The sequence below is a fragment of the Lacerta agilis genome, chromosome 1 (genome assembly GCF_009819535.1).
Source record: "Lacerta agilis isolate rLacAgi1 chromosome 1, rLacAgi1.pri, whole genome shotgun sequence".
Taxonomy (NCBI): domain Eukaryota; kingdom Metazoa; phylum Chordata; class Lepidosauria; order Squamata; family Lacertidae; genus Lacerta; species Lacerta agilis.
In genome coordinates this window covers 39,846,745-39,870,953 of record NC_046312.1, presented here as the reverse complement: position 1 = coordinate 39,870,953, position 24,209 = coordinate 39,846,745, and the positions used below count along the sequence as shown (strand labels likewise).

At 40.9% G+C, this 24,209-nt stretch overlaps 1 protein-coding gene across 1 annotated transcript in view; it reads left to right on the top strand.

Moving 5' to 3' along the window:
• Positions 1–22,047, top strand: part of GPR176 (G protein-coupled receptor 176) — a 31,365-nt gene extending 9,318 nt beyond the window's left edge. Inside the window, exons 2-3 of the mRNA XM_033144988.1 lie at positions 17,714–17,966; positions 20,063–22,047. Of these exons, the coding sequence (XP_033000879.1) occupies positions 17,714–17,966; positions 20,063–21,173 (1,364 nt within the window). The 3' untranslated portion in view covers positions 21,174–22,047. The remainder of the gene's footprint in view (positions 1–17,713; positions 17,967–20,062) is intronic.
• Positions 22,048–24,209: the final 2,162 nt, after the last annotated feature.

Genomic DNA, 24,209 nt, shown 5'->3' with positions numbered 1-24,209 from the left:
AAGTTGCAAACCAGGACACGCACTTCCGGGTTTGGCGTGTTTGTAATGCAAACCAAGACGTATGCAAACCAAGGAACCACTGTATTTAGTTTGGCTGGTAGAAATTACACCCAAATGCTCAAGGGACTCGAGTTGTGTCCATTTGTCCTGCGATTTCTCGGTTTCTCTTTTGTCCCACGACTTTCCCCAAGAAAACTCACTGTTTACTGCTTAATCAGAACGAACATTAATTTGCAGAAAACCTGATAATTGGTTTTCCTGGGCAAAGTGGCGGGACATATATGTAGGGTCATATATGTCCACAGCTCTTAGCCTTAACACCGGCTCACCACAGGGTTGTGTGTTGAGTCCCCAGCTCTATACCCTCTATACGTATGACTGCACAGCCATCTATTCCAGCAACAACATCATCAAGTTTGCTGATGACACTACAGTGGTGGGGCTCATTTCAGGAGGGGATGAATCCGCCTATCGGGACGAGATGGAGCGGCTCTGTGTTTGGTGTGGAGAAAATCTGGCTCTTAATACTGCCAAGACAAAGGAACTGGTGGTGGATTACCGGGGGGGGAGGGAAGGCGGATATTCAGCCCCTGTATATCGGCGGGGACCATACCCCTAGTGGGAATCTGCTGCTCAGCTCTGCCATCCTTCATTCACCATTAGTTTGCTGAGCAGTGGGAATTGCAGATTGTGCCAAGTCAGGGACTCAAATCAGTCAACCCATCAAACACCCAAGGACTGCTCTGGGCAAAATGTAGAAAAGATTGCAAAATACTAATCTCCTTCAAATGGCATGGTGTGCTTACCCTCTAACTTTGTTGTCCTTTAACCCAGAGGTTTTCAACCTTTTGAGTCCATGGCTCCCTTGACCAATTACAGTCTTTCTGTGGCACCCTTGTGGGGCTCAGGGGCCCAGTTATGTCACCCTTTGCCCGCAGAGCTGGCAGCCTCCCACCCTTTTTTGAACACCCTCCCTTGTGGAGTTTCCCCCTCAGCCTCCTCTCCTCTCCCCTCTCCTTGGGAGTCCTCTGGGCAGCTACCGCCGCCCCTGGAGACAGCTGTCTTCCCTGCCCCAAATAGAGATGCCTCCTCATGCCTGGGGCCTGGGAAGAGGAAGCTCCCAGCCTTAGTTACCCAACAGAGACTGGCCAAAGGTGAATGTGAGGCTAGCACCTTACGTTGGATGGCAGGCAGCATTGGGCGCTACTGGGCCTGCATGGCAGAAAGGCTCTCCTTCAGCACTGGGCAGTCAGCTCCTAGGCAGGCCTTACACACAGAAAGCACAAGAAAGGCCAATGCAGCGTCTGCCAGCCTGTCTGCCTGGCCTCCCACTTTTCTGTCCATTCCCAACAGCAAAGGCTGGCTAACTGGCTGGATGGGCTTCCTCACACACTTGCCTGCTTACTCTGAGGCTGCCTCAGCACCCCTGGCCGGCCCCAGAGGCACCATTCGCCTGAGGAGCTTGTAGCCAGGGCTGCTGCAGCAAATAGCCATGCAAGCCTTTGGGAGGCAGAGACATGAAAGGGTATCAGAGGAGGGAGGGAAGGAAAGAGGAATGGAGGCCAGTGTTGCCTGCGGCACCCCTGACCATCATTCAAGGCACCCCATGGTGCTACAGCACACTGGTTGAAAACCACTGCTTTAACCTTTGGGACATTTTGTTTGTTTTTTCTGTGCCTTTTGCATGCAGCAAATTATGTGTAATGAGTCTTAACCACAGTGTAATACAGGATCCTTGCAGAGACAATGTATGGCAGGCAGCAGTCACGAATACCACATTTTAGTAGTCAATAGGGAGCTCTAAATGATAGCACAGTGCTTTCTCAAAACAGAGCATCAAAAAAGCATCACTGAGAATTGTAAAGATTATGGATTGATCTCACTGTGTCTGAAAGCATTGCCCACTATGATTTTCCAAATACATTTAATTTAATTTCTCTTAACTTCACGGAAATCAGACTGATGGCACATAGAACAATATTCGACTTCCTTATTTATCCTCAAAAGAAATCTGCCACATAGGGCATTGTTATTCCCATTTGGGAACAGGAATAGATAAAGGCAAATTGGATTTGTATTAGCTGCCCATATGAATCATTTTTGCCATAATAAACTTGCACTGTTTAGAAGGATATCAAATGCTGGCATGAATTACTGATGTGAATAATCTGCTCTGAAGCTTGCCAAAACTGGTTTATGGGTGGAAATTTGCTATGAGATATTTGCAAACTGTCTCATTTATTGGTGAACATTTAGGGACATAGGAAGCTGCCTTATACTGAGTCCATTTAGCTCAGTATTGTCCATGCTGACTGGCAGTAGCTTTCCAGATGTTTAGACAGAGTCTCTTCCTACCTAGTGATGTTATGCATTTAATCTGAGACCTTCTGCTTGTAAAGCAGATGCTATGCCGCTGAGATAGTGCAGTATATAGCAAATAACTAAATAGTGCTCTTGTATCACCCCCACCCCAACCTTCTGTGGTAGGAAAAGTAACAGAAAACTACAGTGGAAAGTGCAGGATAACCACCACTTGATGGTGATATCATCTATCCTCCGTGCACATTTTGTGAAAACAAATCAGGACGATTGCTCAATATATGCTTGCTTTGGGGGAGCCAGTGTGGTGTAGTGGTTAAGAGTGGTAGACTCGTAATCTGGTGAACCGGGTTCGCGTCTCCGCTCCTCCACATGCAACTGCTGGGTGACCTTGCGCTAGTCACACTTCTCTGAAGTCTCTCAGGCTCAATCACCTCACAGAGTGTTTGTTGTGGGGGAGGAAGGGAAAGGAGAATGTTAGCCGCTTTGAGACTCCTTAGGGTAGTGATAAAGCGGGATATCAAATCCAAACTCTTCTTTTTCTTCTTTGTGTCTCAGCAGTGGAGCATATTTCATTTGCTGCAGGGGCGCTGCTAAAGTGGCTTCCCTGTGGCAAGCCTTTCTCTGTTTTGGCAATGACATTTGCAAATACTTGCAAAACAACTTGCTCCATCACTTTGAGAATTTCTCTGTCCCCAATCTGCATTCTCAGGAACAGCTGGGAGAGTGAGGTATGTAGAGACTCATGGCTTAATAAGTGGACAGCTGCACATTTGCGGACATTATAGTAGGTTCAGGGACCTTTTTTGCCACATCCCCATGCAGATCCAACCTGATGTATAGTATACTTCTGCCCTCAATTATACAATCTGTTCCACTTGGCCCATAGCAGTATTAGAGAGTTCAACTGTGTTACCTGTTTTGTGCTTCACTGCCTTTTCTCCATTATCGCTACTAATGGGCAATGAAGCAATCTGTTCAGGCTGATTTGACTTTGCATGGAGTGCTACGCTTCTGAAATCAATTTCCCTCTATGGTTTCCAGTTCTAAAACACATGGTGGATGTTCCTTTGTTTCCTTCTTCCTACCACTGCCACACAATAGTTTTGACAATGTGATTGGGGCTGTTGTTGACGTTTGCTGTGTGGTTATTGCTTAATGGTGTCTGATGAAATATGAAACATTGCTAAGAAATTATGTATCTTAGCCATGGAAATTCAGCTTCCTAGTTCATATAATTCAGACATTTAAAGTGCAAATCAAATCAATTATGTCTGTGGACAGGATGTGTAGGGGAGAGGGACAGAGCTAATATTTCCTGGAGTTAACATCTTGAATGAAGTAGAAAATGTGCACATATTCTTTATGATGTGTACCAAATTTCTATACTTGGGTGTTAGGGTAAGGGGTAGATCTGATTTTGGTTCCTAAGGCTGCAGTTATTAACACAATAATAACAGTAAGTTCCACTGAATTTAGAAGAATTTACTTCTGAATAAAAATGCTTAGCATTTCACTGTGGGAAACCCAGTCTTCTACCTCTGTTTTTATTTTATTTTTTGCAGAATTCTATGGCTTCAACACACCTCACCCTGATGCCCATGCTAGAATTCTGTGGTCCAAATGAATATGCTAAAATCTATTTGGATATTAGCATATTCCATGCAAAAGCCTGTGGCTGCTCATCGCTATACTGCTGCAGCAAAACCTAATTGGCAAGGAGACATTCCAAGCCTACCGGGCCCCAGTTTGGATCTAAGGGCAGTTGCTCCTGACATGAATGGCACCCCAAGTACTATACAGTGGTACCTCGGGTTAAGAACTTAATTTGTTCTGGAGGTCCGTTCTTAACCTGAAACTGTTCTTAACCTGAGGTACCACTTTAGCTAATGGGGCCTCCCGCAGCCACTGCCATGTGATTTCTGTTCTCATCCTGAAGTAAAGTTCTTAACCTGAGGTACTATTTCTGGGTTAGCAGAGTCTGTAACCTGAAGCATCTGTAACCCAAGGTACCACTGTATTAGGTGTGTTCATGCTGCTGTGTTTAAGGATGTCTGACTCTGGGCCACACAGCAGTAGTCCTTTATGTGCAGTGCAGCATAAGTAAGCCATATGCAGAAACCATGCACAGATCACTGTTCACTGAATTGGGGCCATTGTCTTTTCCTGCTTTAATCTTGTTTGTGATTAGAAGAAATATTGAGAAGTAATGCAAACTCTAGGCAGGTGTGTAGGTGTGCATAGGGGTGGCGGCGGCAGCGGGGGGGGGAATTATTTCATTCTGTTGTTGGCATTTGTTCTCCAACATGATGTTCTGTTTCCTAGCAACATGAACTAAATGAAAGGTATCTCTTCATCTTGAATAAGATAACAAAGTAAAGAGTGAAAAGGAGAAAAATAAACAAAACTTACCCTGAAATAGACTTCATCTTGATATACATACATACACATTTCGCTAACAGGTTCCGTTATCTGCATGCTGTTTTTAATGGCAATGCTTTTATGTGAAGTGCTGCCAGTTTTGTAGGCGAAGCCTGTGTGTCACTTTTCACGCCAGTTTTTTTGTAAGCAAAGTGCAACGCGGGCACTGAAATCTTGTGTGCCAGATGAAACTGGAATGATTTTAATTGGCATCAGTCAGTTAAAACGTGTCTCCTTATAGGAGGAAAATCTGGAAGTCAAGTCCCGTATACAGTAAAAGGAAGCTGATAAGACACACAGCATGGGAAGAAATAATCTGACACAAAAATCCCCTTTGTACTTTTTGTTTTTGTTTTAAATAAGAGGGCATTTTGGTTATATAAGGATCAGGGGAGCTGATCAAGCTCAGTATGAAAAATTCAAACAGAATTCAACTCATTGGGAGTGCTGAAGATACAGTATATGTGCCATGCCTATATTCAGATTTAGATAAATCTTGTCAAGTGAGTGCATGGTGCAGTAACAGAGTCACACTTGTTAGCCCTCTCTCACTTTGTTTTGGTGTTCATTGGTGCCTGCATATGTTGGGCATAGTCCTAAGGCACAAGTTGCTGGTGGCTGGCTGGAGGTAATGGGAGTTGTAGTCCCAAAGTTCTGAAGGGCACCAGGTTGGTGAAGGCTGCCCTAAGGTCATTTCCCAGTCTTACTGCCTGAGATACTCTTAGTTGAGGGTGCTGAGGACTGAACTTGGGATCTGATGCATACAGTGCATGAGTCTGACATCTCTATCTATATTTACAAAAAGGCTAAAAATGAAAATGTCATTTCTTTTTAACTGAAACTCTTTCCAAGTGTTTCCAGTGGAATAGCCATGATTAGTCTGCTGCCTTAAAGCAGACTTCAGCAACCTGATGCCTTCTGGATATTTCAGACTACAGTTCCCATTAGCTATAGGAAGGCCACAGGAAAGCTCGCCTGGCACTTCCATTACGTATATTTAGGTGCCAGGCAAAAATGTTTCTTTACAACCAAGCATTTGACTGATTGACCATTATATGGCCTCTTAAATGTGTTTGTGGGAGGGTGGTTATTTTGTGTTTGTTTCTTTCATTATGTATTTTGTGTTCTCATTTAGTTGTATGTTGTGAATCACCCTTTGATCTTCAGATGAAGGGAAATACACAAATTTAATAACAATATGTGGTCCATAACATCAGGAGGGTACCAGGTTCGTGAAAGCTACCATAAAGACTAATAAATGTCAGCTATAAGACAGTAGATCTTCAGATATTTGTAGGCAGAAAATTATCTGCTGGAGGCTCATTAACAAAAATACACGATTTTACTCTCAGACGCTTAGTTAGCTGTCAGTCAAAGATATGCAGTAATAATCAACATTGTATACTTTCCGTAATCATTTCTTGGACTTTTCAGTAACTATTGCAGTAACATCATTTGATATGCTGTATGACTATTACAGTGATCATATTGTTTTTTGCTGCACAGCAATTCAGAGAAAGCAGCCCTCTCAAATCCAGCAGATCAGACAACTAGAGCAGAAAGCAATTGAAACACAAGCAAGTTTAATTAAAGTTAATCCCATGCAACACTCTCCTTCCAGAACAAAGTGATTGCAAGTTAGCTTTTGGTTTCTCCAGCACACGCTCATGTGTGCATTTTAGGTCTCATGTGAAAATGGACTTAGTACTGTATATGATTTGTCTAATTGGATTAATTGCAAAGCTCTTGCTGTCTCATTTCCTAATTAAACATTTACTTTCAGCTAGCTATCTTTGATTATTTGCACCAGTGAAGTTTTGCTTGTGTCAATATCAATTCTCCTGATATGTAATTATATAGTTATTAGATAATATATTGTTCATACACATTATATGAATGCCAATCTGTACAATGAGATTATCAAATGATCAAACTGTTCTTGTACTGTAAGCTGCAGGTATGGGATGGTAGCTGCACTGCTTGCCTTAGAATAACCTGGAGCATTTGATAGCAGTAATGTAATATACAGCTTCTGGGCACTTCCAAAGTATATGCTGCATTGCTAATGAAAAATAACTGCGTTAACTCAGAGGAAGAAATAGTACCTCTGAGCAGTGCTCTGCGTTTTCTTTCTTTCTTTCTTTCTTTCTTTCTTTCTTTATTTATTTATTTATTTATTCAACACCCACAGTTCTCAAACAAAAGTGCAAATGGAAAAACAGAAACAATTGACTTGTCACATTCTTTCTTTTTTCTTTTTATTTCATTTCTATACTGCTTCATATTTTTCAGGGGGGGGGAATCTCATATCGGTTTACAGCCTACATTAAAACATCAATAAAACAATCCAGAATAAGGTATTACAGAAGAAAGTCAAAAACAAAGTATGCATTCAAAGCAAGACAATTAACAGGAAACTAAAATGTTATCTTAAAGATTTCAAAATAAAACATTACAAAGGCGGTCAAGTGCAGAATGCACATTCAGCGCAGCAAAGTTAACCAAAAAATTATCTTCAAAATTTCAAAAGAAAAAAATACTAAAGGTGTCGGGGTTTGGGTGCTGGAGCTCCTCGTGCACAAACTTGTACTGCTCATGCACGAGGTACCAGTTGCGGGGAAAGCGGCCAGCGTTCCGCGTGCTTTTGAGCACGGGCGCCGGCCAAGTCTCACAATCCGAAGGAAGCTGAGTAAGCCAATTGATGACTCCGAAGGTGCATGAGTTCTTAGTTGCCTTCTAAATGAAACGTTGCCTCGAGAAATAGAATATACCCTGACTCTGAATAGGTGGACCAACTTAAGGAAATAAAAATTTTAATTTAAGCCTTTTACTCCCCCCTTTTACCCCCAAAGGAAGACAGACACCGGTTGTATCTTTAGTGGCTTCGGCAGAACCCGCATAGGCTCGTCCCCTAAGCTAAGTTCTCCTAAGCTTAAAGTCCCTGCGCGCCCAATCTTCCGCGAGGCTAGCTAAATAATACTAAAACCGAAATATCTTCCGCAAACCTAGCCCTAGGCTAAACCTAAAAGAAACCTAACTAAGGCTAAACCGAATGATCTTCCGCGATCTAACTCTAACTAAAAGAAAAACCCATCCAACCCATCCAGCCCGCTCCTAATCCCTTAAACTAAACTTGACTTCAACTAAAACCCAACTAAAGCAAAACGGAAAGAACGCATGAATGCGCCTAAGCGGGGGTGCCTTGGCCTTTTATTTAGGAACCAACGTGACATCATGATCAATGCCTCAACCAATAAAATCACTGTTGCTGCCCTCCAAAAAGGCGGGAAGCAAACTTAACGCTCATTAATAACTTTGAACATGACCGGAACTATAAAGTAAAGGCGGATTAATCTATTAGTGAACCAGACTATTCATTCTTACTTTTGCTTTCGCTTTTGCGCGTATTAACACCAAAAGTAGTTCTTGAAAACTTCATTAAATAATTAAACAAATGTGGATCCTATGGCGGATCCGTGAAACGTATTCCGACATAAAGGAAGTCAAATATAGAATGCACATTTAAAACAGCACAATTAGCTGTTTTATTAAAAGACCAGAGACATTTCTACTAAGTATAGCGGATAAAGAAATACCAAATAAATCAAGAGATGTATTCCTGTATGCAATTGCAGCGGCCCGAATATTGGCAAAAGGATGGAAAGATCAGGAAGTACCAAAAATTTCAGATTGGCAAAGTAATTTACAAGAATTTGCTGAGAAGGCCCTTTTAACTAACAACCTTAGAGGAAATACCAAGCAAACGTTTGCAGAAAAATGGGATATATATATGTATATATGTATATATATACAGAGAGAGAGAGAGAGAGAGAGAGAGAGAGAGAGAGAGAGATATGTGCAAAAATATAATAATGGTTTTACTTCCATGCCAGCTTTTGAGTGATAAAGGAAGGTCAAAGAGTTGGAAAAAATTATGGAGGTATAACATTCTAAGAATGTATTGGAGAGTATATATACGAAGGCCTGTTTTGAAAACATTAAACATTAAGAAAAGTAGATGCAAAGGGATTTGACAGGAAGTCAGTTTTGAGAAATTATAAGGCAGTGAGAGATTTCACTTTCTTGGGTTCCATGATCACTGCAGATGGTGATAGCAGTCACGAAATTAGAAGACGCCTGCTTCTTGGGAGAAAAGCAATGACAAACCTAGATAGCATCTTAAAAAGCAAAGACATCACCTTGCCGACAAAGGTCCGTATAGTTAAAGCTATGGTTTTCCCAGTAGTAATGTACGGAAGTGAGAGCTGGACCATCAAGAAGGCTGATCGCCGAAGAATTGATGCTTTTGAATTATGGTGCTGGAGGAGACTCTTGAGAGTCCCATGGGGGACGACAGAGGATGAGATGGTTGGACAGTGTTCTCGAAGCTATTAACATGAGTTTGGCCAAACTGCGAGAGGCAGTGAAGGATAGGCGTTCCTGGCGTGCTCTGGTCCATGGGGTCACGAAGAGTCGGACACGACTGAACGACTGAACAACAACAACAACAACAAAGCCAAGTTTGTGAAGAGCAAATGGAAAATACCCTTTTTTGTTTTGTTTCCCATATTGTCTGTGTCTTCTTTACTGCATGTGACATGGGGCTAATTAAGAATGTGAGATCAAACTACAAACAATACAATATTGTATGTAATTTTGTTTTGTAATTTTACTTGCCAGTGGTTGGACCAAGATTTTTTTTTTCTTTGTAAAATAAATTTATTTAATAAAAATTTATCGGGGGTGGGGGTGGGGAAATAAAACAGCACAATTAGCAGGAGAATACAGTATTATCATATGCATAGAACATAGCTGCTGTTGCTGCTACTAATCCTGTTAATGGTGGTTCGTGGTGGCTGGTGGCTGTGGAAGGTCAAGCTTGACGTCCTGTGTCTGCATGGAGAAACAGCCAAGATGGTCTCTGGCCTCTTCAGCAGCCTCAGATTTTGTAGCTGGAGTCAGTCAGGGCCCTCCCCTCCCAGGCCAGGTGGGGAAAAAAGCATTCAAGGCAGGGAGCAGTTCTTCCAAGACTCACAGCCAAGATGATTGTCACACTAGTAAATTAGTGATTATGTAGTTCTGGAGCAATCTACTGCAATGACCAGTTTCTCAGAAGAGTATATTATGCTGTGAAAATAAACAAGGAGCAGCGCCTACAGAGAAGCCCTGTTGAATTTTGGGGGAGAGGTTGCAAATAACAGCTAACACCCTTGAAGCCCCCCAGTGGTGTCACATCCTGAATCATGCTGCCACACAAACAGTGTTATGGTTAGTTGCTTCCGCTGTTCTACAGAATCTGGACAGCACCTCTCTGTGCCTAGGTACCTATGCCTACACAATAAAACCAATTTCATCACTTGCAATCAGCTCCTCGGTTTTTCTTTATTTAATTTCAAGTGGTGGGGTAATTTTTATGGGGACACAGCACATGGGAAGGGGTTCATTAAGCCTTCCTCTATCGTTATTTTGATGAAAAATACCTCTACATTGCAAAAAAGGTGTTTTCTTATCATGACTTTCCCCAGTACTTCAGAAATCTTTGCCTCTTGAACTACAGATTTGAGTCTCCCCTGCCTCCCCCTTGAACATTTTTGACGTCTCTCATGTTTTCATTAAAACCTGCGAGCCGCTTTGGACATTAAAGGAAGATTCAACAGCTTGTATCACAACTACAGTTGTCTTGCAGCATTTCTGTCTGATGTCTGAAACAGAACATCTTCCTCACTGCGCTGGGGAGCTCCTGCATCTCAGAAGGAGATGTCTAAGTTCCCCTTCAAATATTATGAAGAATGCAGAAGTGACTGAATTCAGTTCTGCCAACATTTCTTAAGGAGCCTGAAGCTGCTCTTATTAAAAAAAGATATTCTTCCTGTATAGTGCTATCATATTACATGGATATAGTTTCAAATAGAAAGAATAATAGTTTTTTTTCTAATTTGTAAATTTTGGATTATTTAAGATTAAGTGATACTCCATGGATAAGACACAGGCTGAAATATGTGAGTGACCTACCTCACAGGGTTGTTGTGAGGATAAAATGGGGAACAGTAGTAGGCCTATGTATACCACCTTGAGTTCCTTGGAGGAAAGGTGGGGTATAAATGCCATAAAATAAAATAAAATATGTTCTTTTACTGAATTGTTTTGTATTATTAATCTCAGGAAGATTTCTGTACAGTGTATTTTCCCCCATTTATTTTACAATCGAGAGGGTTTCCTCTCCATTTTGTGGTTTGTAATGTTAAGGATAGATATCATTTAGTTATCTTTATTTTCCAAGTGCATTTTTTCCCCAAGTCCGACACATGTTCAGCTTATGGTAGCTCAGCATGTCTTTCACCTCACAGTATGTATTCTTTGATTCAACAGCATCCTTTGGAGGCCATTTTTGTTCCCAGGAACTGCAAAAATAATCCTGTTACAAAAACAGCATGAAATCAGAGAATTGACACAGGTCTGATATCTTTCTGCTGAGATCACAAATGCAATATGCTTAGATTTTTCAAGTTTAAATAATCCTTCATATAAGTGTGTGCGGGAGGGTTGGAATCAAGCAATTTTAAGGACACTAGCCAGGATATTTTTAAACAAGATATCACATATTCTTCAAAAGTTTACAGCTTTTGTTTTGCTGTTCAATTAGTGTGACATTTTTTGGGGGGGGGAAGGGCAGTCGGAAACAAGTCAGTTTTCTTCAGAATTGGCACTAGTTTTTCACTTGCTGAGTTAGGTGTAAAACAGAAATAAATGACTCACGAAGTCTGTGATCTGACCAAGAAAATGATTTTTGCTTTCATGCAGTTGTTGTTGCTATGGAAACTGAGAGTAGCAGCCTGTGTTGTTTGTGCTCCTAAAGAGAATAAAACTTGATGCTAATGGGTGAGAATTAGACAGTTTTGGAGAAAAAGAGGAAATAATATTGGAGGAGCTTGATTTGACAATTCAGAATGGACCTGATCCAGGAAAACTTAATCACTTTAATTCCCATTTCTTTTAACAGGAAAGGCAAGCCCATGCTTAACACTTCAGTTATTTTTATCTGGGAGGGATGTAGTTTACTGGTAGAGCATCTGCTTTGCATGCAGGAGGTCTTGGTTCAATCCCAGACATCAGCCTGTAGGGCTAGGAAGGTCCCCTGCCTGAAACCTTGGAGAAGGAATTGTCATTTGGTGTAGACAATACTGAGCTATCTGGAAAATGACATGACTCCCTACATCGCAGCTTCTTATATTCTCTCATTCTTTGTATAGGAAGTACCATGGCTCAGAGGCAGAGCACATGCTTTGCAGGCAGAATGTCCCAGGTTCAATCCCTGGCGTCTCCAGGTATGGCTGGGAGGGACCCCTGCCTGAAATCCTGGAGAGCCACTGCCACTCAGTGCAGATAATACTGTGCTAGATGAACCAATAGGGATGCGGGTGGCACTGTGGTCTAAACCACCGAGCCTCTTGGGTTTGCCGATTAGAAAGTTCGAATCCCCGCGACGGGTTGAGCTCCCGTTGCTAGCTCCTGTCAACCTAGCAGTTCAAAAGCACACCAGCGCAAGTAGATACAGTAAATAGGTACCGCTGCGGCAGGAAGGTAAACAGCGTTTCTGTACATTCTGGTTTCCGTCACGGTGTTCCGTTGCGCCATAAGTGGTTAAGTCATGCTGGCCACATGAGCCGGAAAGCTGCCTGCAGACAGACACTGGCTCCCTCAGCCTGAAAGTGAAATGAGCATCACAACCCCATAGTCGCCTTTCACTGGACTTAACCATCCAGGGTCCTTTACTTTTACCTTTTACCTAGATGAACCAATGCAGGGGCGGACTTTGGTCTTTCAAATGTCAGTGGCACCCTGTGTGAGCCCAAAATTTGGCGCACCCCCGCCTCTCATCTGCTTTATTCACTACTTCATAGTAACGTTGCCCTGCAGTGTCCCCTAGGCTCAGCGCCCAGTGTGGTGGAACCAGTTGGGGTGCCCTAAATCTGCTTCTAACCAATGGTCTGATTTGGTATCAGGCAACTTCCTATGTTCCTATGGATACATATACACTGGACTGCATGTATCTACAGTTGAAATGCATGTGCTTGACTTTGGATGGATGTTGCCCAAACGTCCCCCTCCCTTTTTTTTAGTATAGTGGTCTTTGCAGATAAGAGGTCATTTCATAAGAAAAACTATTTGCTTTATAGATCATCTCCTATGTGATGAAGCGGAAAATTTGTACGCAGGTGCCTTGGCTTAAAAGAACATTTCACCCAGTAGGCTGTTAATTGGTACCAAGTAATTTCAAATCTTTATTAGTATCGTGGAGAGTGCAGCTTGTAAATAGAACAGCACAAGCAAGCCATAAACTTAATAAGATATTTGTGCTATACAGTTATAAAAAGGATGTGAATAATCTCTAAACTGAGATAGATCACAAGTGTATTCCACACAATGGCTTAGTTCAGCCAGATGTAGCAGCAAAATGCCCAGGGTGAAGCGAATCAGCTGTGATCTAAGATCCCAAAGCCCATGTGTTTGCTCTAAGCCATGTGTTGGCTTAGTGTGACATGTGAACTAAGTTATGGTGTCTTCATCACTTTGTTTTCACATTTGGTGTGCTTATTTGAGATGGTAAAGTTGTGAGATTACAGCACCTCATTTTCACATTTAGAGATATGTCTCTGAAACAACATTCCAGAATGAAAATAATTAGTGATCACATCAAATAAACCCATCTGACATGGTAACAATTTTCAGAGGAGAAGGTTTTCAGGGAAGCGTATGAACCGCTTGCTCATGTGGAAAGGATCTGGCAAAACCACTATTCAAGGATGTTATCACTCAAATGTAAACACATGAATCAGCTTTAAGTGAATAATATCTGTTATAGAATAAACTTAACAGTGCATTGTATCTTAACTCTGTGGAACAAGGTAAAAAGGGAAAGGGACCGGTAAACATAACCAATTATTTCAGGAGGCAGCGATTTAGTATTACAAGTCACATATAACAGTGTTTTTCAACCACTGTTCCACGGCACACTAGTTTGCCGCGAGATGTTGCCTGGTGTGCCGTGGGAAATTACTTTATATATAGTCAATATAGGCACAGAGTTAAATTTTTTAAACATTTTCTAATGGTGGTGTGCCTCGTGATTTTTTTCATGAAACAAGTGTGCCTTTGCCCAAAAAAGGTTGAAAAACACTGACATATAATATAGTTGCAGTACACATAGGAGATGAAAAACATACTCAAGTAAATTGTACCACTATGGGTCAGAAATAGAAGAAGAATATTGGATTAATGTGACTCATAGGACAAAAGGCAAGTTGAACTCGACCCACATCAGTGTAAACAAGAACCCCGTTGAGTCACAGCACAATGCTGTGCGCCAGCAAAAGGGGAACTTGGCAGAAGCTGGAGTGGATGTTAATAAGTCTCTACTAATTCAGTAGTTGGAATGTGGAACATTCTTTGGGGTGTTCTTGTAAGGATTGGTACAAAACAAATTAACTTTCCAGGTTCACAGAGGGGTGCCTATTGAATGCACTTTGAGTCAGGGTAGTAGAGACTTTTCAAAAAAAAGATCTGTGCCAGTTAATTGTCGACATTATTCTAAGTTGACTGGCAACAGAATCTGGGCCAGAATAGAGATGTTATTGAGGGGAAATGCCAAATTTGCCTCTAGATTATACTCAATGTCATTTTATTGTGTAATTAGCAAGCTTATTGGGATTTTAAAAGTTAATACTAGGCACATTTTAATGGGGGGGGGGGGGGGGGGCAAGATCTTCATCAGGACCCCAGCATACAGGGACATGAGGTTTAACCCTCAGTCAGAATCATGTGGAAAATGCCATTGGTGGCAATTGTTACTCCTCCTCCGCAAAGCTACTTGTCATGGGGCGGGGATTTTTTTGTAGAGATTGACCTGGTGACAGAAGGCTTAACTGCCCCACCCCCACCCAGCACTGCAGTCCCAGTAAAAATCTAGCCATATACAGTATATACTAACCCTGTGTGGTTCCTAACCATGCAATGGAAGTAACATCAAGTTTGACCCTTAGAAAAATTAGAAGAACAGTTAAAAATTGAGAACTTCCCTTGATGAAGCACATATCCCTCTGTTGAAGATTATTATTATTATTATTTGTTTAAAACACATCTTCACACATCTTAAATGTGTTTAAAACACATTTTCCAGGTTGATTTACCTCATAAAATATAGCAATGAACATTAAAACAGGTTACAAAAGAAGGCAACACTAAAAGTAATCATAGCAGAAATAAAATGCACCACATTTTTAAAAAGCCTGGGAAAGTAAAAACATTTACCTGGCAACTAAAAGACATTAATGTAGGCAGTGGATAAGCCTATCTTGGAAAGCGTTGTACAAGTGGGGCACCACGAATGAAAAGGCCCTTTCCCCTGTTTCTACGCACTTACTTCATTCGCTGGGGCATTTTGAGAAGGACCTTTGAGAAAGATCTTAGTGTATGGGCAGGGAGTGGTTTTTGTTGTTGTTTTAACATAAATAAACTCAGAACTTTATCGGTGTTGTAGCTTCCTTGGTAATCACAGAAGAAAATATAAAAAGGGGGGGGGGAATAAGAGTATCAGTAGCTTTTTATATTGTAGATATACCTTCTGGAAGCCACATGCCTGTGGTGGGCAGAGCCCAAGGCAACGTCTTTTCTCACACACCCTCTCTCCTTCATCTAGAGAAGTGAGAGACAACAGTATGCATTCAGGACTTAATTGAACATGGATTTTACTTGGAACTATGTTCCATGGACGTTAATGCAACTTACTTACTGTTATGTACTGAGTTGAATAGGATCCAAACTGCAGCAGGCTGGTATCTTTCACTTACACTTAGTATTGCGTGCATTTTGGGTAATAGTTTGCTTACTGCTATATTAATGAAATAAAAAATTCTTTCCAGTAGCAGCTTAGAGACCAACTAAGTTTGTTCTTGGTATGAGCTTTCGTGTGCATGCACACTTCTTCAGATACACTGAAACAGAAGTCATATATTATATATATATGCTATATTAATGGTAAAATCACAGTAATCTTCTCTAGTGGATGACGTTGAAGGATGAAGACTGTGTCTGACTGAAGATACGAAAACGTATCTGTGAAGGTTTGAAGCCAAATAAATGGAACATTACAATAAGGGTTATGGTAGAAACACGAGATTTTTGTTTAGCAATAAATATGATGGATTTTGGATGTATGTTTATATTGTTTGAATTGAACATCAACTCCCAAAAGCTATTTGGGGGGGGTGTCTATAGGGCGGGGGGATGTAACTGTTGGGTACTGAAAATAGTGTTGCTTTAACATTGATTTATGCACAGAGCCAAATAAAGGACTATCTGAAGTGTATAGGATTGGAGAAATAGTCATAAGGACATTAATTGTTACTTGAGGAAATGTTAAACTTACAGCATCGCCACTGATTGATTGAATATGCTTTTAAACCACACTTCATCCCTTAGGATCTCATGGAAATGAAATCCTGAGGGCCCACAACTCACAAAAATGGCTGTCCTCTGCAGAAAACTACGTGGTTCAGATTACCATAATTGGCCTTATTTCAGTATGAGCCACAATATGAGCATGCAGCCAATGGGACTGTGTGTATTGGGTTCAGGGCTAGCTATCATGAGCCCACAACCTCCTCTTACATGCTTGCAATGCACACCTTTTTTGTGCCGTTAATATGTGTGAATTTACTACTACAATTCATAGTTCCCATTGTGCATATAGGATTCCTGCTTACTCTTGTTGTATGCAGAAAGTGATCAACAATCAGTTCAACATGTGCACGTTACATTCAGCTGGGGGGGGGGGAATCCAGTTTATGGCTATGTGAATTGGCTCTAGGGGAAAAACACAGTATTGTTCAGTTATTTAAAACTGCTTTTCAGCCATAGCCTCTTTCACAGTTTATTTGTGTTGAAATATGTTTTGACTAATTGATAGTAAGCCTTCTGCGCTATGAAAAATAAGTAGTGTTTGTTTTTAAGATGCTGTGAAATCTGATAGTGTCAATATCGCAGAGCTGATAATTCCTGCCACCATTCCAACCACTTTTATAACCACCCACACAGATGAAGATCCCAGTAAAGATTTGAATAGCCAAAGTAATTCTGAGGCACCTTGAAAATTGGACAGCCTTTCTGACTCATTGTGCCCCACCCTTAATACTGAACAGGGCTTTTTTCAGCCAGAACTCACCAGAACTCAGTTCCAGCACCTCTCAGGTGGGCACCATTGCCATTATAAGAGAACAAGGGAGGGGTTCATGGTGAGTTCCGGCACCTCATTTAGTATAAAAATAGCACTGATACTGATATGTATCATAGTCATGTACATTAGAATTCAATGACCAAAATCAATTCAGTTTAACAAGCTATGTTCAGAACTTTCAGGCCCCAAAATGCTTGGTAATTACAACTGTTGAGGGCGATGCCCTTAACAGATGCATTAATTAGTCAATATTGATATGGTGTGATAAACTATCCCATAGTTAGCTCCAGCTTCACTCTTGCCTTGTAGCTGGATGGCTGTCAGTGGCAAGAGTAGTGGACCTATGTCCCAAACTTCACTGGAATAGACACAAGGAGTCCATGCAACTGAAACTACCATTCCGCATTGCAAATGGAAACTGTGGGAAGATGATTACAGAGCATCTGAATTTATCTATTTACTTATGTCAAAAAAAATTAAAGCCTGCCCTTCTAGTTAGTGCTTTTGCACCACTCAAGGTGGTTAAGAACAATTAAAACTACAGTACATTAAAAATAAAAAATAGTAAGGAAGCTAGAAACAACGACCATTTAAGAAAGAGTCTGTATAAGTGAATAAATTTTATGCCCAAATCTTATTCAAATATTTTAATATATAAATGTGTGTGTTTATATGTGTGTGCCTATTACATTTGAGAGAGAGAGAAACTTTCATGGTTTAATTTTGTTTTCCTTCGTCCAGGAAACTTCATGGTCTTGTGGTCAACATGCAGGATGTCAGTTTTTAAGTCGGTAACCAACCGGTTTATTAAGAACATGGCCTGCTCTGGGATCTGTGCCAGCCTAGTCTGTGTGCCTTTTGACATAGTCCTCGGTGCCAGTCCACACTGCTGCTGGTGGATCTACACCATGGTCTTCTGTAAGATCATAAAGTTCTTGCACAAAGTCTTCTGCTCGGTGACCATCCTTAGCTTTCCTGCCATTGCTCTGGATAGGTAAGACTGTGAAGTTACTCGTAAACTGACATTTACCACTTTCCCCTTGCAGCAGATATAGGTTCTACGTTGCTTGTTGCTTAATTGTAGGTTGCTGAAGTGGTTCAACTGCACTCTGCCTTCAGCTCTAAACGTTTATTTTTCTCTTTGGTCAAGTCGCTCAGAGCAACATTTTCACCTTGTAACCAACCTGTGAGCTGAGTTATTCTGAAAGAAACTGACTTGCCTAAGATAGAAATGACATACATTGGCTGGATTTTTAAGGTCTGGACAACTTAACCTGAATAGCTCTTTGCTTTTAAGGCCAAAAAGTTCAATTCTCAAGTATCCTTATTGCCAATGTATAAATTTATTTGTGTGTTCTTCCTGCCAGGGGAGCTGATTACACATTTTGAGGTCTTGTTGGGAGGTATGGCAGATTCTGACTCTCTCTATTACTTGAAATCCCTGCCACAATTTTAAATGTTACTCTAGTTGCTAGGCAGAAGTTCCATTTGGTAGATTTCTACTTTTAAGTTCAACAATCTTTCTGTGGTGCTCTGCACACGATTGATACTGCAGTTATGTAATTTTCTCCAGAATCATTTCATTTGTCTGCAAATAATTATATAAACAAGTTAATCTGCAAAGCTGATTTGCCCTATTTCCCCCTTGCTGTCCATGGTTTAAGAGCAAGTCTTTGGAATGAAAAGCTTTGCTGGCCACTGACTGGCTCATCATTTGTATCAACGGTGTCCCACTGACTGGTAAATTATAGTTTTATGATAGAAAAGAAACTCACTTAGGATCTGAGGAGAGGGAAGACTTTACTTACATCTAACAAGCTATTGAGAGTAACAGACCTTACTATAAATTAGATCAGATTAATATTGAATAGGTTAATTGCCTATTCCTATGGAATGTGATATTTTGTAGTAAAGGAAGAAATCTAGCTGCAGTTCAGTGGAGGATCTGGGATTTTATTGCTATGGAAAGAAAAATATATATAAAGGACCTCTGCTGGTGCAATGGGGGTTCACCCCACCCTCCCAGAAATTGGTTCCCAGAACAGTACACTGGTCAGGGGAGAGGGTAATTCTACCTATTGGCTTTATATTTTTTACAAATGGTCCGGTCGTTGAATACAGAACCTTAAAAATGCATAGTATGCTTTAGGAAAAAGATTTGATACTACTTGGATTAGATATTCTTTCATGGAAGACAGAAGTTGTACCACATCTAATTTGGCCTTTTCCATTGGTGATACTACTTGGATTAGATATTCTTTCATGGAAGACAGAAGTTGTACCACATCTAATTTGGCCTTTTCCATTGGTGACATATTTTTATCAAAATAATGGCTTGGGCAATTGATTTCTGTAGGTTAAGAAAGAAAGAGGGAGGGAGGGAGGGAGGGAGAGAGAGAGACTAATTAACTTCTGTATAAACAAAAAAGACCCAGGTGGCGCTGTGGGTTAAACCACTGAGCTTGGGCTTGCTGATCAGAAGGTCGGTGCTTTGAATCCCTGCTACAGGGTGAGCTCCCGTTGCTCGGCCCCAGCTCCTGCCCACCTAGCAGTTCGAAAGCACATCAAAGTGCAAGTAGATAAATAGGGACCGCTCCAGCGGGAAGTAAAACGGCATTTCTGTGCGCTGCTCTGGTTCGCCTGAAGCGGCTTAGTCATGCTGGCCACATGACTCGGAAGCTGTCTGCAGACAAACACCGGCTCCCTCGGCCTATAGAGCGAGATGAGCGCCACAACCCCAGAGTCGGACACGACTGGACCTGATAGCCAGGGGCCCCTTTACCTTTACCTATAAACAAAATAAAAAATAAAAAATTCCTTCCAGTAGCACCTTAGAGACCAACTAAGTTCTATACTTCTGTATAGACATGTGTAAGACTGTGCTGTTGGAGATTTGGTGATAAATGATACTTTTATATCAAGGGAAGAAACAGTTTTAAAATACAGGGCTAGTCAAGACCAAATCAGTGATTTAGATCACTCAAATTTAAGTCAATCTACTCAGGGATAGAGGGGAGGTAGGAAGAGTTGCAACTTTACTCTTTACATGCATTTATACATCTCTTACAGTCCTTCCTTCTTTTTTTGTAGGTACTACTCAGTTTTGTATCCACTAGAAAGGAAAATATCGGATGCCAAATCTCGAGACCTGGTGATCTACATCTGGGCTCATGCAGTGATAGCCAGCATCCCTGTATTTGCTGTGACCAATGTACTGGATATTTATGCTATGTCCACTTGTACTGAGCCTTGGAGTTACTCCATTGGCCGTTTAGCATATGTCATTATTTACAACATTACCACTGTGATTGTGCCGGTGGCTGTGGTCTTTCTCTTTATGATCCTTATCCGCAGGGCACTGAGTGCCAGTCAGAAGAAAAAAGTCATCATAGCTGCCTTAAGAACCCCTCAAAACACTATTTCTATCCCTTATGCCTCTCAGAGAGAATCTGAACTTCATGCCATGCTGCTCTCCATGGTTATGGTTTTCATTTTCTGCAGTATCCCCTATATGACTTTGGTGATTTACCGCACTGTGCTCAATGCTTCTGACGCTTCTGTGTACTTGCTTCTCACTGCCATCTGGCTGCCCAAGATATCACTGCTAGCCAACCCTCTGCTCTTCCTGACTGTTAACAAGTCTGTACGGAAATGTTTAGTAGGGACAATGATGCAGTTACACCGAAGGTATAGTCGGAGGAACACAGTCAGCTCCGGAGGCGCTGGGGACATCAGCCTGGAGCCTCATGTTCGTTCTGGTAGCCAGCTTCTGGAGATGTTTCACATTGGGCAGCAGCAGATTTTCAAGCCCACAGAGGATGAAGAAGAGAACGAAACAAAATCCATTGGCTCCAGTGGCTACCAACAGAAGGAGATCCCCACAACCAGCTTAGACGTAGAGCAGACTTTAGTTCAGAGGCCTATGCCTCACGCCATTGCAGACTCGGCCGCGCAAGTGGCTCCAGCCATGCCAACAGAAGCTGAATTGGCCAATGAGAAATATTCCATGCAGCTTGGCTTCGGACCCTTTGAGTTGCCTCCACAGTGGCTGTCAGAAAATCGGAACAGTAAGAAACGACTCCTGCCTCCCTTGGGGAATACGCCCGAGGAGCTAATCCAGACCAAACAGCCCAAGGGTAAAACAGAAAGAAAAATTAGCAGGAACAATAAAGTCAGCATCTTCCCCAAGGTGGATTCCTAGTCAAAGCAGGAGCACACTGTGATGTGAGATGGGACTGCCTCCTTGAATACATGTGATCCTATGGATCTTTGTTAGGTTGAAATTTAATAAAGGCTTATTTTTTGTGCCAATTTATGTAAAAGCAAAGCGAAAGCAAGTGTTCCTTAGGAATGGGTTTTGATACAAATATCTTGGCCTACCTATTTCTTTAGATTAATTTATATAGACTCGTTTAACTTCCAAATAGACGTTTTTGGACCCTTTCTGCCCCAAAGACTGCTTTCCACATTATACCTTGCTGTGATCTCCGGGACTGGCCAACACAGAGAGAGACATTGGGGTCACTGTTCTGTGATTATGGAACTCAGGGGAAGGGAGCATAATAAATATGAAGCTCCCTTCCCTGGAGGTCCATATCTCTTTCTGCTCTTTCACAGAAGCACTGAGCATCTTTTAGGAGCATTCAATGGCCTGTACAATTGGCATGGCTTCAAGTGGCCAGGAATAAACAAGGACCTGAGATTTCAATTATATTTTATAATTTAATGAGATTTTTATTCCTCCTTGGGTTTTTTTTGTACATTTATCTTAAAAGTATTTTAAGCTGTCTCATGCTGTTCAGACAATTGTGGGCTAAATACAATCTTGGTTACCATCTATGAAACACTTCCATTCAGGGGCTGACATTTAGTGGGCTGAGTACTGCAGGTTTCCAGCAAAAAAAAAAAAAAAAGATCGGGGAGAAGCAACACCTTAACAGAGGTAAAATATACTAAGCACTTTCAACTGCATGGAAAATGGCACAGCAAATGTTGAGAGTTTTTCTTCTTCATGAAGTATTGGCCAATGGGACCCTTAATTTAAATTTATCACTGTGTTATAAAGATTCCTGTGACTTTTTTTGCACAAAGTATTTTCTGTGCTCCCACAATGTAGCATGGTCACTTCCTTGGTGAACTGGCACATAGGAAACGGTTGCCATTTGTCTGGCATGTAGTGCATTAATAACAGGCTCTATGGTGCAAGTTTAACTTCTCAACTGTAACACACTTGCAGGTGCTCCATGGATTCCATATAGAAAATGCTTCTTTGGCTGGGCTTATGAGCCTCACGCCATGTGGCTGTTCAGTTATCTACTAAGTAATGGATGCATTTTGAATTCTAATTATTTGCACACACTGATTATTTTGCATGTGATTCTCCTTGTTTGATTTATCTGAAATTTCACCCACCTTTATTGGGTAGGAAAATGCAAGCTGGATTTCATTAACAATCTGAGTTTTGTTTTCAACCAATAAGGTATGCAAATAGAATATGCAAATACAAAGCAGAAGACCTTGGATAATTATTTGCACCATTGGAATCATATTTGCAAAATTGTAATATCTGTAGGGAAAGGTATCGAGTTGTATCCAATGAAGTTTTTCCTCAGAGTTGATGCATTACAATGAATTGGCCTAAGTTAGTCACACTCATTAATTTTAGTGGTTTACTCTGAGTATGACAAACATTGGATACAACTCATTAACTGCACACACCCAAAGGTTTATAAGACCAACATATTTACATATTTGAGCAGAACCTGCAGAAAGAACGAGAACAATTTTCATCTCAAATGCGCATTTTTCAACAGTTTCGTGGCTATGAACTTAAATGCCATTGTGAGGACAAAAAAATAATGTTGAATTCCATGAGTATAAAAGCATAGCATGTTATAAATAGCTGAACTGTTTAGGTAAGATTCCTGGGGGGTTGGTCCAGATTACCCTAGTGGTTCCTTTACAATTCTACGATTCCATGATTCTATCTCTCCTTGAATTCCAAGAGCAATTTTCCTGACCCAGCAAAATAGATCTGCACACCAAAGCAGTCTTACCTGTATGTAGCTGATGTGGCTACACATCTGGATGTTCAGCCATGTTGGAGTTGTTGGCTGTCTTTGGAAGTGTCTGGGGATGCACATCTGTATCTATAGCCACCTTTTGTTATGTGTGGCAAGCTACAAGTGACCAGAAGTAAACTGTGCCCACTTTCTTTTATTTGCCTCTTTTTTTAAAAAAAAAAAGTTCAAACATTAAGACCTCTTTTTATTTCATTTTTCAAAATACAAAACATGCTATATATAATATATATACTAAATACGGATATATAGAATACTAGATTATAAAATATATTATTTCTACATATATATTCCCCTATACACGATATACATGAAGTATTATAATCATATTCTATCACTTAATAAATACTCTACAGCATAATATAACCAATCCTAAATTCTTCAGATCCAAATTCTCCTTTAATGTGCTATATCACCGAGTACCAATTATCAGGGTTTCTTCATATTTTTCCTCTTAGGACCTTAGCATCATATTTAATGTAACAAAATCTAACTTTTCCCATGCCTATCTAACTAGCTCAGTTTCCAGAATGTGGCAAACAAAATTCTAGCTAGGGTATGTACAGTATATAATAACACCTACTTCTAAAAAGCCATAGGAATACAATTTTAATGTAATTTGGTAAACATGCTTAAGGATTCAAAGCTAAATCTATCCAAAAGATAATCTGCAATGGCTACAGCTGCCAATGAGCAGGAAGATGGGTGTTGTAGTTCAGCAACATTTAGATTGGTACAGGTTAGCCTCCCTTGCTTTAGAAGACCAATTTTTTAACCGTTCTGCATTTCCACCTCAGGTGAGAAAAGTCACCCTGAATTCCTGAAAAATTTAAAGAAAAAGTTCTCCATTAGCAGTTAGTGAATTACACAAGATTACAAATGCCAAGGTGTCTCCTTCCTTCCTCCCACCCATGTCATACCTGGGGGGGGGGGGGAAATCCCTACTCCTATTCTGTAAAGTAAGTATACATCTAAGTATAGATATGTAAACCATTCCTGACTAATGCAGTGATCAAACTTCATAATGTTAAACACTTCACATATCAAAACCCGTCATAACAAGAAGAAACTTCTGTGTCCAAGGCAGTCTCCTGTATACAGTATCATGAACGTTGGTTATTAGATGCTGCACCATCTAATTCAGTCAGAAAACTAAT